The 16,710-nt window shown below is 38.0% G+C and overlaps 1 protein-coding gene across 6 annotated transcripts; it reads right to left on the bottom strand.

Moving 5' to 3' along the window:
• Nucleotides 1-807: 807 nt before the first annotated feature.
• HDA14 (histone deacetylase 14) lies at nt 808-6,095 on the bottom strand. Of its 6 annotated transcripts, XM_089626980.1 has the most exons (10): nt 5,970-6,095; nt 5,228-5,466; nt 4,946-5,020; nt 4,419-4,520; nt 3,978-4,049; nt 3,382-3,438; nt 2,891-3,142; nt 2,451-2,632; nt 1,696-2,015; nt 808-1,073 (listed from the first exon to the last, which is right to left on the bottom strand). In XM_089626980.1, exons 1-9 carry the CDS (start codon nt 6,031-6,033, stop codon nt 1,715-1,717), a joined length of 1,344 nt encoding a protein of 447 aa, XP_089483106.1. In that variant the 5' UTR covers nt 6,034-6,095; the 3' UTR covers nt 808-1,073; nt 1,696-1,714. The 6 variants fall into 6 exon arrangements, with proteins under 6 accessions (XP_089483106.1, XP_089483111.1, XP_089483105.1 ...); XM_089626985.1 differs by lacking the exon at nt 808-1,073 and having other exon boundaries at nt 1,464-2,015; nt 4,946-5,032; XM_089626979.1 differs by lacking the exon at nt 808-1,073 and having other exon boundaries at nt 1,464-2,015.
• Nucleotides 6,096-16,710: the final 10,615 nt, after the last annotated feature.

Raw genomic sequence — 16,710 nt, 5'->3', positions numbered from 1 at the left:
ATATATATATATATATATATATATATATATATCTTCAACTCTCTCATTTTTGGTCCTGCCTCTCTTAGGGCTCTGCAGCTAGGAAATTTGATTTCTAGTTCACCAACTCACTTGAGAATAATTAAATTCCAACAAAAATCTGTTGAGTTTATTTCGTTGATTCTTCACTTATAGTTGTTTTGGTGCTCCTAAATATAGGAAATTATTTGTTATTCCGCCATATTTTTTTAAATCCACATAATATATTCCAATGGTGAGTACGTGAGTTCACACCTGAGCCAAGCCTGAGTTCAGGGCCCAGAATAGTAAGCCGTAATACTAACCGTTCAGTAATATACGGTTTGTAGCATGAAACCATACTCGTTTAAAAGTTAAACTTAATGAAAAGTCACAAGAAATCAAGTATTCACCTCAAGACTAATATGAATTTCAAAAGACCATTGAGCTGTAAAAAAAGACTTCTAACTAAAGAAAACGTCTTTTCTTCGAGTCCTCTACATTTATGTGGTCTTATTCAACGTGAATAATAACATGCATAGGTAAATTGTAGGGTCCAACTCTTACGTCACAAAAATATGAACTCGTTGGTCTACCTAATAGTCTTTAATCATTCACAAAGATTATCAATTATATATTTTAAACTACTATGAGGGGGTTTGTTTTCGTACTTGATTCATCTTTTGTCTAGAGTAGTTTATGGAAGGTTTTGAACTAAGTTACGGAAAATTATTCCATATGTTATAAAATATTAAGTAAATATTACAATGCTCAAAATTAACTGTTTACAATAAAAAGCTGATCAGTACAAGTACTTTGTGGGCACACCTCAACATAAAACAATGTAGATTTTTTTTTTTTTTTTCATTGTCTGGGTTGGATACCAGTGATGATCGCTAAACTTCAGGCTATTGCTGATTTCTGATGAGTAACGCAGTAAGCTTGAGGAGTAAGAAACAACCATTGGTGCAAGAATCAGCTCAAATGCAAAACTCATTTGCATTAGGCCAAGACATCTACGCTATGCAGCTAAAAGTGAAATCGCAAGTGATGACCCGACTTCTTATCACCATTCACTGCCATAACAAAACAGTCTCAAATCTTTCAAATTCACTGCTAGAAATCATAGACATTTGAGAAAATCAAAGAGGAATTCTTTTCATAGCTTTGATACCAACCTCAAAACAAACAATAGGTGTGCTCACGTAGGCATTGTTCAAACCAGTACTGTTTGAGAAATTTGTTGATAAAGTTGGAATGTAAAACTTGCACTTTTCAGTTTGAATGGGAGTGCGAAAGAATCTGCTGTGTTTTTTAATTAGTTTTCTTGTTTTGTTACTTACCTATTAATCATATATGCTTAAATATAAACAAGTAGAGCTATGATTTATTTGTAATCATACACAATTCAGAGGAATAAATCAGTGATATTATTTGTCCTCTTATATCTATTGGAATTACTAATATACAGAGACACAAAATGACATTAACTGTTAAGATGATGAATGATTTTCTGAGTGTACAGTGTTTAGACTTTAGATACAAAAGCACTTTACAAGTATTTTTTATCTCCCTGAAAATATCAAATAAAAAAGTTCGAAAAGGTGTTTTATATTCCTATATACCAGTCTGTATAGAATTAACTTTACATGGAAGTTTTCTCAAGGAAAAAAAAAATAAAGAAAAAAAAAACTTTACATGGAAGTAGAGATTTCTCTCATAGGGCATGCAAATGCTTTACTCTGTCTATAGCTTTCTTGACCTTGGTCAACGGCTCATCATACAATACAGCCGGGTTATCAAACTCCGAAGCCAAGCTCGGGTCCCCAAGGAAGGCTCGGAACGAGTCTGCGACTGAGTAAGAGAGCGACTTGAGATTGTAGCCTCCTTCAAGAAAGAAGACGCATCGACCACCACATAAATCTCTGGAAAGCTGACGAATATAAGAAGCAAGCATGTAGTACGTCCCTGTTGTGAATTGCAGGCTGGCTAGTGGATCCAGTACATGAGCGTCGTACCTTTAAATCATTTAATAGCATTCTTTTACCATATTTGGATTGAGGAAAAATTGAGGGAAAGTATAGTGGATTTAGAATTTAAACCAATGAGAATTCAAATGTGTGCTGAATTTCATTTTCCCTAATTTTGCACGTGTTTTACCTTTTTCTTCCCTAGTTTTCAAAGTTTAGTCTTTTTTTCTTATTCAAACGTCGTAAACACATCCGAACAAAAACAAAAAATAGTAGGGAGTTTACTTGCTCTCTCTCAAATTTTCCATAACTTCCGGATACAATAAAGAAATTGATTTTCAGTCCAAATTATTCCTCACATTATTTATTTTCTTTCGAATTTTCATTTCCCTTAGAAAAACCCAAGTTCCAAGCAACAGCTGAAGTATCAAGACTACAACATCATAACATTCATAGAACTATTAAGAGTCGTGTAGAACTCACCCTGCAGAGACGAGGATAATGTCGGGTCTGAATCTCTGAGCACATGGTACAATAACTTCATCGAACACAGTTCTCATCGCGGTATCACCAGAGCCTCCCGGTATAGGAAGATTTAGAGTTGTCCCTTCCCCATCTCCTCGACCGATCTCATCAACTTTACCGGTGCCCGGGTAGCTTCCATCCTAATAGTTGCAAATCCGCAAAAAAATAAATATGCTGGTTTATTTTCCTGAGCGAAGATGTTGCAAATTGCTGCTTTAATGAAATCTAGATGCACTTATAAGTCCATCTTCTCACTACTACAGAATAAGTCCATGCACTATGGGAGTACTCATATTTTTTCTTAATTTTGTGCTTTTATCAGAGAAGGAACTATAATCAAAGGAGCACAAAGAGGGTAAGAAGTAGAGAAGATTGCTAGAGATCATATAGTTACTGACTTGGTGAGTTGAGAGGAAAAAAATATCTGGGTCCTCGTAGAAAGCATCATTTGTTCCGTTTCCGTGATGCACATCGAAATCAATGATGAAGACACGCTTCAAGCCGTGTACTCGTTGAGCATAACGGGCTGCTATGGCCACATTTCCAAAAACACAAAACCCCATAGGACCCTTGGGTATAGCATGATGTCCCGGTGGTCGTATCAAAGCAAAACCTGTGAGCTGACCTTGGTTCAACTTTGATGCTTCAACCTGATAAATTAAGCATAATATTTACTAAGTTCAGGACCAGTGTCCACATTTAGGACCTTTCTTCCTGTTTTTCTTGAAAAGAAAAACATAATAATAAAAAAAACTGATAATCAGACCCAATTGATCTTCAATACCGATGAAACCCAAAACCGTCGAAATGCTTAAATAGGTAAACTAGTAAACAGAGAAAATGAACAGATGAAGAAATTCATCAACTGAGAAACTGACTAAGGCATCACCACTGAATCAACTAAGGTAAGCCCGGCTCCAGCTGCTTTTAGTGAATCCTGGAATGTCTGCAGTGCGAACTCCATTATTAGCAACGATAACATACGAAAGATAAACTAGACGCTTATGAAGCTGAACTATATCATAAACCACCACAAATTCAGGGTTATTACAAGAACACAAGACAATGATTTCGAAAAAGAATATAGGTGTCCTAAGTTATTTAACTTCATTTCCCCGATTTGTGAGCAAGAATCTCGAAAGCTTTCACGGGATATTAAAGTCAATCAAACCATTAAAAAAAACGCTAATCCATTCTTAGCATCATTGTAGTAGTTTATGTATCCGTGTTGCAATTCAATTTGTTAATGAGAACTTCCAAGTTAGCGTATTTCTCCAAGTTTGTTAAGAAATGATACAGTGAAACACAATTTCGTTGTAGTTTACTAAGCATTATCTTCTACCATAAATAAATTCTATTCATCTTTCTAAGCGTGTAAATAACCAGAGAGAGGAAAAAAAATTGATTTTTTTGTAAACAAAGGCCAAGTCTCCATGAAAAATGACGAGATAAAAGAAGAAGACAGATCTTAATTGTTATGCATACATTTGCAGTAGCATATGTTGGTCCAGATCCTTCAATAAAAATAAGGCCTTGCTGTGAAGCCTGATCCATAGCCTGCATTAACAAACGCGAAAAGATTGCAGCAGAAATTATAAAGAAAACTTACCATGAATAAATCAACTCAGAGTTTATAATTCAAATTCTGTTTGGTATATACCGTGGAATTTATAATTCAAATTCTGTTTGGTATATACCATGGCATTTGATGATTCAATTCACCTTGCATTCATATTCCTCTGGGTTCACTCCCTTTGCAAGCCGGTTGTATGAGAGTGAGTTCTATATTAAAGGTTTATTATTTTCTATGCTGACTCTGATTGTTCTGCAGTCTTTTTGTATCTATAATTAAACGGGTGGCGAAATATATACAGAAAACAGGCAACGTAGCAGGAAGTAAAAATTGTACAACAAAATTACGAGCACCTTCTCAAGACCTGCTACATATGTTCTTGTATGAACACTTGTAATATCATCTATCAAAGCAGGCTTGAAGTCGGTGATTTCCATAATTTCTGAGCCACGCAGCTGCATACAAGAGAAAAAAATTTAAAAAGCAAAAAGTGAAACACTGCAAGTGTCTTCTTTTTCTTTTTCTTTTTTTAAATTAAAAGGATGAATTTGTTAATAATTTTTCGACTATGCATGTTTCTGTTGGTGCTGGGAAATTAAGTTCAAGATACGACTCGGGTTTAGGTAATTTTTCCAAAAGGATTCAGAAGCGGATTCGCAGTGTCAGTGTTCTAAGGAAATATTTCCAGATGCAGCAAGGTTATTCATGATTCACGGAAGTAAATTAAACTACAACCAGGTACTATTAAAACATATTCTTACAGATTTCTTTGACTTTAAGCTAAAAAATTTCCACAATTTTCAAGATGTGCAGTAATCAAATTAGTTGGATAACGTAATACTATCAAAGGATGTCATGAATTCCGCATTATATTTCATACCTTTGGAGTGAGCTCCATTGTTTCAAGAGCAGTCACTATTGAAGGGACTCTAAGATGAGATTCTGGATGAGATTCCTGTTAACAGCGCTAATACCAATTACAGTTACATAATATTTTTTCAATGACATATACATAATAATCAAATATACACTAGAAAAACAGCGCTATTCTATTCTAAGATATTATTCAAGCATTTCAGCCAAAAGATAACAGATACATAGAAATTCAGACAAGGCACGAGTACTATGATGTGAAACACATAGTAAAATCCGTTATATATACCTGATTATGACCCATTGCAGGAGCTACAGCATAAATAATACGCGCATCGGTTAGTTTATGTTTTGTCTCGATACTAGCTGAACAAGCAATGGAATTCCCTCTTCTCTTTGCAAAGCCTCTTCTTTGTATTCCCGAGTTCACGTAGGAAATACAATTTCCAAAACTTTTAACACTCAAGTCAAACGTCATATGACTCTTCTTCTTCCAAAGACGCCGCAGCAGAAACAGCAGCAAATTGCCTAAAAAACAAAAATGTGATCACTTGGCAGGTAATGCAGCTACCATATCTCAAGTATATCCTATATTAAAGATATAATGTCAAGATACAGTGTAATGATTAAACCCAAATGTCACATCCTTTTCTTCTACAATGACTCAATTTAGGTTTCACCAGCTTATATCGTAGACAGGTCGCAAAGACCAACATCGTGCAATTTATCCCACCAAATATATATATATATATATATATATATATATATAGTGATATGTCAGCCTGATTTCAATCCTCCTTGTAAGTGTTTGGGCAAGAAAAAAAAAATCAGAAGAATTTGTCGACGTAGTAATTAAAAAATTGCAGCAAAATCAGGCCTTTCTAAGCAAAAAAAAATCGATAGCTACCAGTACTACAACTTCACAGCTATCGAAAGCTCTTTTAAAATTGAATTCGGAATAAATAAAGAGGCAACAGTAGTATTACTTGAACAATCGACGAATCATGTTTTGAAAATAAGACGAAACATACCAGAGAAAACCGTAGGAGGGGAAATGAGGAGGTCCATATTTCGTTGTGTAAATGATAAGACCATCAACCTAGTCACTTGCTCCACAAATTCATGCCATTTGAATTAACCGAGCGGTCAAATTAAACCAAGGATTTAAATACAGTTACCGCTACCATTCCGGGGTATCGTAAAGGAATACCGGGGAAAGCAGGAAAAAAAAAAAAAAAAAACCGGTACCGTTGAACTTACCGATACCGTTGAGGAATACTGTTAAATATCGTATTTACCGAGAGGAATCCAGAAAAGAAATATACAAAAAATATACAAAGTACGTAAGATAAAATTCATAAAATTAAAAATAGTGTACAATGTTTCAATACATTACCAAATTACAAACACAATAAAAATTAAGTTCAATGTAAAGTACAAATCAAAATGATAAAGTTAAACACAATCCACCAAATACCATAGTTCAAATTCAACATAAAAGAAATATAAAGACTACTCTGGATAGCGACCGTATGCAGCGGTCATACAGTAATCATACCAACTCATGTAATGAGAATGTGCACGAAACCAAATGATAGTCGTACTCATATTGAGTTGCAGCAATAGACATGGACTGGAGGGGATAACCTAGAACTGGTCGCACCGTGTCGGGAGCTAGAGTTCTTAGTGGATAGTAGTCCTGGTTGTAACTGGAAGACACATTCAAATCCAAATCCTATTTTCTAATGTAACCAAAAAATTGAAAAAAAAAAAATTGGATACAAACTCCAATTAAACACAATAATGAAGTTAGAAACTAAGAATTTGAACTAAATCATCAAAAACTAACGACAAATTTCGTGAAGAACACTAAATATCATCAGATTTTAAGAATTGTCGGTATTTGAGCGGTATTTGACCACTTACCGGTAAGTTTCCGTTGAAATGCGTAAAAATTGCCTAGAGACGACCGGAAAGTGGACGGTTTCCTCGGAATCCAAGAAAAAAAACGAAAAGTGAACGGTTTTGTACATACTGGTACCGGGACTTTGAAAAAAAAATGGTTTTCGGACTGGTTTCCGTCCGGTTTCCCCGGAATTTCAAACCATGGATTAAACATGAAAGACAAGAGACATGGCAGTTTAAGAATAAAAAGCAAATAGGGAAGAAATCAGATACACCAGATCTATACGTTGAAATTTCAAAATAACCACCGTTTTAATAAATTTTTAAAAATATCCAATTTTAATATATATATATATATATATATATATATATATATATATATATATATATATATATAGTTACAAACTACAAAGTTCTATATCAAATTTAACCCTACCAAGAAAATATATCTTTTTTAAAAATAAAACTAATAAAATCATATATGTGTGTGTGTGTGTGTATATATATATGGTTATATAGGTGTATAGCCATTTTTGCTATAGGGGATTTAATTAAATTTAGCCAACCTTTTGTTAATTTTTAGTAAATAACCACACCAACCAATTTACAAAATGTAAAAAGACCAAACCAGCCTCAGTTTGAATCCCGCCCAAATTGAACTATATATTAATTAATAATGACAAATATTTTGTCAATAACTGCTCCCGCTATTCGAGGTAAGAAAATTAAATCCCCTTAAATGAGAAATGAGGTAACATCGCATTTGACGAACAAAGCAGACGGGAAATCCAAACCAGAGTGGAACTTCGAATTCTCCTTCTCGACAAGACTCGCTACTTCCTCGCCTTTCTCTTCCGGGAAATCAACCACCGTCACGAATATTCTTTTGCCTGCCAGAGCCAAACACAGAGCTTTTCCTGCAAGCAAGCACCGAATTTCACAATCACCAATCCTATCTGGATGAGAGAGAGAGAGAGAGAGATAGAACCGTACCAATTCCAGAAGCACCGCCGATGACGAAAGCTGACATTCCTGGTGTGAGCTTCATGATTTTCCGATTGCGAAGGAAAAATCTTCTGTGATTGTCTTTGAGTTTCGCGGTAAAACATGATACACCTAATCTTCCTCTGTTTGTTGAAAAAAATCAACTTGCTAATTTAGGGATAACATATGTGTTATGCGAGATTTTTCCATGTCCAAAAAAACATGAAAGCCCAACCCAAAAACGAAAAAGCGCAGTGAGCCCAGTCCAAGAAACAAAGCGGAAAACTCGAAGACTTGACAAAAGGACATGAAGCAACCCGCTCTTATCTCAACAAGCGGGGCTCGCTTGAAGCAATCCGCTTCTATCCCGACAAGCGGCTCGCTCGAACCACCCCGCTCCCGTCTCGACAAGCGGCTTGCTCGAAGCAACCCGCTTCCGCCTCGACAAACGGCTCGCTCGAAGCAACCCGCTTCCGCCTCGACAAATGGCTCGCTCGAAGCAACCCGCTTCCGCCTCGACAAATGGCTCGCTCAAAGCACCCCGCTCTCGTCTCGACAAGCGGCTCGCTCGAAGCACCTCGCTTCCGCCTCGACAAGCGGCTCGCTCGAAGCAACCCGCTTCCGCCTCGACAAACGGCCCGCTCGAAGCAACCCGCTCCCGTCTCGATTAGGGGCTCGCTCGAAGCAACCCGCTCCCGTCTCGACAAGTGGAGCTCGCCCGAAGCATTCAGGTTGGATCGATGTCGAAGCACCCAGGCTGGGTCAATCTCGAAGTACCAGACTGGGTCGATCTCGAAGTACCCAGGCTGGATCGATGTCGAAGTACCCAGGCTGGGTCAATCTCGAAGTACCCAAGCTGAGTCAATCTCGAAATATCCAGGCTGGATCGATGTCGAAGTACCCAGGCCGGAGCAATCTCGAAACATCCAAGCCGGATCGTCCCCGAAGCGTCCACGCTGGATCGATCTCGAAGTACCCAAGCCGGAGCGGAAACACCCAGGCCGGACCGACCCCCCAGGCGAGCTCGGCATTCAGGCAGGCTTGGCCTCAAGGCGAGCTCGACCCCCCAGGCGAGCTCGGCCTCCAGACGAGCTCGACCCCAGACGAGCTCGACCTCCAGGCAGGCTTGGCCTCCAGACGAGCTCGACCCCAGGCGAGCTCGACCCCTCAGGCGAGCTCGACCTCCAAGCGATCTCGACCCCCAGGCGAGCCCGGCCTCCAAGCGATCTCGGCCCCCAGGCAGGCTTGGCCTCCAGACGAGCTCGACCCCAGACGAGCTCGACCTCCAGGAGAGCTCAACCCCCCAGGCGAGCTCGGCCTCCAGACGAGCTCGACCCCCCAGGCGAGCTCAACCCCCAGGCGCGCCCGACCCCCCTCTTTTCCATTTCGCAAAGGGGGACTTGCCCGACCCCCCTCTTTTCCATTTCGCAAAGGGGGACTCGCCCGACCCCCTCTTTTCCATTTCGCAAAGGGGGACTCGCCCGACCCCCTCTTTTCCATTTCGCAAAGGGGGACTCGCCCGACCCCCCCTCTTTTCCATTTCGCAAAGGGGGACTCGCCCGACCCCCTCTTTTTCCATTTCGCAAAGGGAGACTCGCCCGACCCCCCTCTTTTCCATTTCGCAAAGGGGGACTCGCCCGACCCCCCTCTTTTCCATTTCGCAAAGGGGGACTCGCCCGACCCCCCTCTTTTCCATTTCGCAAAGGGGGACTCGCCTGACCCCCTCTTTTCCATTTCGCAAAGGGGGACTCGCCCGACCCCCATCTTTTCCATTTCGCAAAGGGGGACTCGCCCGACCCCTCTCTTTTCCATTTCGCAAAGGGGGACTCGCCCGACCCCCCTCTTTTCCATTTCGCAAAGGGGGACTCGCCCGACCCCCCTCTTTTCCATTTCGCAAAGGGGGACTCGCCCGACCCCCCTCTTTTCCATTTCGCAAAAGGGGACTCGCCCGACCCCCCTCTTTTCCATTTTTCAGAAAGTGGGCCTCGCCCGAATCCCTTCACTCCTACCCTAAATCTCGCCGCCTCACTATAAATACCTGAGAGAAACACTTATCAAGGGCTGGCTTTTTCTCTCTCTAACGAGATTATACCAAATTCTCTACTCAGCTATTTCTCTCTCTAAAAACACATTTGGGACCGAAATCAAGAACAAAGAGGATCAAAGCCACTTCATACATTCTTTTTCACACAAAAACAGAGGAACAATCTACTTCCATTCTCTCTAGAGTGGGAGAAGGGAAGCTTACTCTCTCTCTAAACCCAAGGCTCCAAGCCAAATTATATTCCCTCTACAAGAGTGTCCAAGATCTTGAGAAACCAATTCTCAAGTTCTTCACTTGATAAGAGGAATATCCCATAACTAACCTCACAGGTTCGAAGACACGTGGCCAAGTCCGCTCACGTCACGTGTCCGTAAGTGTTAATCCAAAAAACGACTTAACAATATGTAATGTTCGTTGTAGAGATCTAATTGTCAGATTTATTGGTACAATTGTTTCCAAGTGTGTATTTCCATCAAGTTATTATATTATCAGTTTGGGATCTCTTGAATTTGAGACTTTTGTTTAAGAAATTGACATTCGATCTCATTTTGGAACTGGATTCAGGAATTCGGTTCTTCTCCTTTTTTTATTTTTTTTCTTTTTGTAAATACAAAGCATATTTACAGTATGTTCGTGTAAATAGAAAACATATTTACAATATATTCATTGTAAATAAAAATCATATTTACAGTATATTCACTGTAAATACAAAGCATATTTACAGTATATTCGTGTAAATAAACTAAAAAAAATTCTGGAAATATTTTGGGCCTTCTAAAATTATGAATATATGGAAGACAAAATAATATCAATAAATGAAGAATATATTTACAGATTTTATCCATAATGAATTGCCACGAAAATAGAAACTAATTACCTAAAGTCAACGCTGAAAACTTCCAAATACATAACAATAAATGGGTTGAGAACTTTCAAAATCTGCTGGAAAATTCAAATTTCAAATTTGAAAACTTCCCTATTCGGTTTCAATATTTTATTCGAAATAAAAAAAAACTACCTAATTAAAATAGCAGCCAATTAAATAAGGGCAAAAGTGTAAAACTAATTCAATTAATAAGTTGTCACGTAAACAAGATGGCTATTTACGGAAAATTAACGAAAGGTTGGCTAAAACCAAAATGCTATTGTTTAAGATGGCTACGCAGCCAATTATTTGATATATATATATATATATATATATATGTGTGTGTGTGTGTGTGTGTGTGTGTGTGTGTGTGTGTGTGTGTGTGTGTGTGTGTGTGTGTGTGTGTGTGTGTGTGTGTTGTCACCATAAATTGGACAACGATTGAATACTTCAGGTTGTTCGACTCAAGGTTGGATCAAGTGGTTGTACCCGAGTCAAGTACGAGAAAATCGTAAGTCACAAGTATCACTCTCCTAACTCAAGAACGTTCGTCGTTCGTTGTAGATATTTGAGAATAAGAAAAAGAGAAAATAAGCTAGAAGTGTGCAGAGGTTGTGCTTCTGGCGCGCATTCCGACGCTCAACATTAATGTGATTGTCATGCTTGAAATGGGGGCACCAATATTAATAGAGAATATTTAGAAGATTTGTGGCTCGATTAAACTGTATGCGAATTGAGTCATTCGCACCACAACGTTTCCCAGAGTCTTGGCTTGTCTGATAGTCTTTGCCTTTGTTGTTTGGTTGTGTGACTTTGCGTCTGTACTTGATGTTCTGACCTTGTTGTTTTCACAGGTTCTTCATCTAGAGAGAGGGCTCGGGCTTAAAAGTCTATACGAGATTCGAGTGCCCTTGAAGCAACTCATTCTTGGATTGCGACGCATGCCAACCGAGCAAGTTCTGGGGTCTGCCACTCGATCGAGCCTGACCCTCGTACTTCTCTAAAGAGGACGTTGACTTCAGCACTTTTGAATGCGCCTTCCGAATCGAAGCAGGCTCATTCCATGATCACTCGATCTTGAGGCCATGGAACTCAAATGAGAGTGCTCTAAAGGCCTACAAGAGTCACCTCTGAAGGTCTGGAAGGACGTTGTGTCAGACAGCGACACGGAGTATTTTAATAATGGCATAGCCGATACAGAGAACGTGAATCTCTTTCTCTTTTCTTCTCATAGTTGTTACGTAAGTCACCCTTTGCTAATTCGTGTCTTTTTCGCCTTAGGTGCTCGGTCGCAATATGCGAGGCGAGAAGATCCTTCTCGACTTTATTTGTCTATTTGGCTTGGTCATGGAGGAGTTGGCTCGCACGAAGTCTTAACTGATTCAATCCGAGGGGGGTTCCCACTCTCAGGCGAAGTTCAAGAAACTTCACGGCGATCTTTAGCAGACTCGCATGAAACTCAGAGTCGTTCGTGGCCGGCGACAATACGCCAGGTCAGAGATCACGAGATTGAGAGACGAGTTGTTTACCGAGCGCAAGACATCCGAGGGGGCGGCTCGCACCGTGGAGGTCTTTCATGGTAAAGTCCAAGATCTCCGGCGACAGTCGGATATTGTTTTGTCGTCGGAATCTGACAAGTCACAACAGAGACGTCCTCGTCAGTGGGTTTGTCGGACATGGACTCGTCAGCAATTGTTTTGCTCTCCGACGATGCCTCCGACGTCGAAGGGCGAGGTTTTTTTCTTTGTAGAAGAGCTGGCCGTGAGAAGGAAAAAGAAGGTGACGAATGACAACGAAGAGAGAGAGAGAGAGAGAGAAGGAAATAACAAATATATTAAAGCAAAAAAATGTCTAAAGTACTATAGGTTGTACAACGGTACAACAATATTGTTGCATAACTCTCGATTGACATCTCATTGCATTCTACAACGGTAAAGTGTACCGTTGTATAAAGTTCAAATTGTATACTTTTTTACAACGGTTGTATAATCTCATATTTGTAATAGTGAACATCGCATTGAGCATTAGCCTTCGGCAAGATTCCATCAATGAAGTCAAGTTTATTCTTAGCACGTAAGGTCATGTCGATCAATTGCTCGATTCCACATACCATAATTAACACATGTAAGTAGAGGCCTAACAAGGACAGATGAACTTTCTTAATAATGGACATCATAAAATTGGATGTGGCCATTGGTGAAGTGGTGTTGAAGGCCGGAATGGCATCTTCAAGGTTGAATTCCTCAGACATGATGAACTATAAAAAAAATTGCAAATGAGAATAATAAAAACGCATGTATTGATTCATTGCTGGGATATAATAACAAAGAAATAGTAGGAAAAAAAATGCAAGTAGACTCACTGTTCGTTAAAAAAAAAAAGAAGATGAAAAGAAAATAAAAAATGCAAATAAAAGGTCTGCTCTGATACCAGATCGTTTTCCTCGTTCGAGAACCTCTTCCCTCCTTCTACTCCGTTCCGAAGAGTAACTAGGATCAATTCAGTCACGCCTTCATCAATTTGGACTCTGGGCTCTTCTACTTCAACTTCTTTTTTATTTATGCATAGAAATCACACTTGGAAAGGGTGGACAATTAGCTCGAGCAGCAGGTGCTGTAGCGAAACTTATTGCAAAAGAGGGAAGACATAAGAGATATTTGATATTGGACGTCATTTTATTGCGAAATATCATGAATGAAACACAGAGATATAAGACCATAATCCTCGTATAAATACTATTCCACCATTTATAATATTTGTTTTTTTATAAACCCGAGCCCTTTTTTATATGAACTCAGGCTGTATGCGTACATATATTTGATTGACTAAATAAATATATTACGTTCTTGAAAGAGGAAGACAGGGAGGATATCACTACTTCCTTCTCGAAATGAAAAAAATTCCAATAGCAATAACTACACTCATTTATCGTAATTCGTTTCCTAGTCGAGTAAACAAAAATTTGAAGACAAAAATAAAAATTACGATAGAAGAGTGAGGTGCTATTTTGAAGACTAAAAAACTGATGTTAATGCGATTTCTCAGATAACATTCACGGGACACGCGTCGGGGTGTGAGCTTGCAACGTGTCTCGATCTCGTGTTGCGGGGTCACGTTTCCTCGGATCTCGAAAGAGTGGTGAAGACTTGATTCCTCTAAAGAGTCATTCGGATTGGTGTTATGTTCTTCTAGTCTTCTCGTCGGATTCTTCGTCTTCTCTTCGTTCTCTTCTCTTGATCTTGATTCCTTCTTATGTTCTCTCTATCTTCGTCTTTGTCTTTTTCTTGATTTTTGTTCGATATTTTGAATGTTTTGAAAGAATCGAGAGCTTTTTTCTCTTCAATTTTTTTTCCAAAATGGTGAAAAATGAGAGGTCTTTATAGGATTTTGAGTGTTCAAAGTCATGGGCATGTGGAGTCCACTTGGTCGGAGGGATCCTCTGGTTTTGAGGATTTTTGTGGACGTATCCTCTGGTTTTGTGGGTTCAAGCGGAGGAATCCTCTAGTTTTGAGGGTCCTAGAGGAAGGGTCCTCCGATTTTGTGGGTTTTGGCGGAGGAATCCTCTGGTTTTGGGAGTCCTGGCGGAGAGAGATCCTCCGGTTTAGGAAATTCTGGCGGAGGGGTCCTCCGGTTTTGTGAGTTCTCTGGCGGAGGAATCCTCTGGTTCATCGATCTTTGGCGGGAGGGTCTTCCGGTTTTAGGTCCCTTGGTGAGAAGGGTGTGTTGGTTTTATGTCATTTTTTGCATTTGGATTGTAAGAGTTGCCAGTTATTGAAACATATCTCATTATGGGCTGCTCTCAGGTTTACTCACGGTTCAGAAGATAAAAGAAATAATATATTGTCTCTAAGAATATAAGATTGCAAGAGTTCAAAAAATTTAGGAAATCTGACTATAGGTTCTTAATAAAATTTTGTGGTATTAGCGTCTCTATACATAGTTGAATACCCATATCCTAGTTCGACTAGAATTATGATAAGTTTCTTTAAAAAAATTTATTTATTAACATTATTTTTTTTAAACCAATAAAAAAGAGTACGTTTAAGATTTTATTTTATTTTATATGTAATCACACGAATATTTACATGGAGAGTGAGGGAGAGAGCACCACGTCAATAAGTTTTTTTATTTTTTATATTTTGCGTAATATCATATAATGTATTTTAATAAATAAATTAAATAAATAATACATAATTTTGACGACGGTTATGAGTGCCATTGTTATTGAAGATTTAGAAGTGTTTGTTTTATGAATGCCATTTAGTATGTATGTTTGTGTTTTAGTGGCAGTTTTTATATAATTACTCCTAAAAGTTATAATAAATGGAATTCTTTCAACAAAAATCCACTTTTCAAGTGTCAATAAATAGCATTTTTCTCGTAGTGGCTCCATTATTGTCAAAAGAAAATGCTAGCAATCCCCACGTTGACTTTTACAATATATAGTGGATCATCAGTCTTAGAAGTCTTATGTATTTGCGTGGCTGTATCGATCAAGTATGTGAGATGACCTTGTAGTATTATAAAGACGTTAGACGTGCTACGTCAACTTCTACTTTTGGCTTTTGAGGATGGTAACGGAAGCTTTGCATGGCCAGGCATGATCAAAGACGCTACAATATAATGTCATTATCGTATACACAGTTAAGCATGATATAACCGTAGCATGTTGGCATGGATATTACAAACATATCAAGAGTGTTTTCAGAAAGATAAACAAGAAAGCAACAACAAATCAAGAGTGTGGACCTACACTGACTCTATGAACTTGTGGCTTATATTTCATTTCACCTTTAGTGGCTATAAATTTACCACTATTTTGATATAGCTGTGCCACCAGTTTATTTATTTGGTTTTTTTTTTTCACCTTTTGCACACATAGGAGATAGAGGCTAAAATTGATGACTCGAAAGTTTGTTAAAATATAATATTTTAATAACTTTGAGCCAATTTATATAGAGTTACGCGATGATGGACATGCCTCATTATGTAGACCAAATGGAATTTAGAGAAACTTTTTTTAAATACGAGATTTATGTGGCAGCTAAGGCTATGCGAGTAAATTCCAAAACATGTGAACAACGAAACACACTCGTGAGTGAGAGAGTGTTTCTAAAACAATGATATAAAATACAATAAAATAAAACAAAGAGACTCGTTTAGTGGATACAACCATGCAAACTCGATACCTCTCTAGTAAAGACTAATAACAAAATTCATATTCCACTTTAATGTCTATATATTGATAGCAGAAAAAGTAGCAATTGAAAACATATATACATTTCACATATGTTACGGAAGAAGTTGGCCTGTCCTTGTAAACGTATCACAAGGGAAAAAAAATACGTACTAGGGTTACACGTGAACGTACGTATACTTATAAATAGATACTCAATATAGAAAGAGACATCATTTTGTATATATTAACTCTAGTAGAGGCTCAATATAAAAAGAGATATCATTTTCAAATAGTTAGAAACCCAACTTATAATTATAAATTACAATCGCTAGACATGGCTCGACACAGTCTGGTGGAATGCGATATTTCAAAACTTTTAAAAACTAAAAAAACTAACTAGTAATATGGTACTAAATATTTTGTCAAATTTATTTTTTTCATATTTTTTAATATTACCTTTGCTTTGTATTTGCTAAACTAAGGCTACACATATTTCTTGAATTCAATTATTTTCAAATTTTAAGAACGCTCTAAAAATTTGTTAAATAAATCATGAATTTCATGCGTCTCACAAAAAAAATTTAATTAGATAATTTGTTTTTTTTTATAATTTTGTAATTCAGTAATATAACGTTCTAATATTTCCGCAAAGTAAATTAAGATAAATAAATTTTGAATTAATTTGATAAACATAAAAACTATATATTAGAATATAAAAAATACAGACAGCAGTAAATCTGAACAACTATACTATTTTTCCTTAAATATAAAAAACACAATGATAATAATAATAAT

The sequence above is a fragment of the Urtica dioica genome, chromosome 9 (genome assembly GCF_054948205.1).
Source record: "Urtica dioica subsp. dioica isolate 48M chromosome 9, U.dioica_male_clone48M_v1_H2, whole genome shotgun sequence".
Lineage (NCBI taxonomy): Eukaryota > Viridiplantae > Streptophyta > Magnoliopsida > Rosales > Urticaceae > Urtica > Urtica dioica.
Note: the sequence above shows the minus strand (reverse complement) of the source record. Positions and strands in the feature narration are given on the sequence as shown.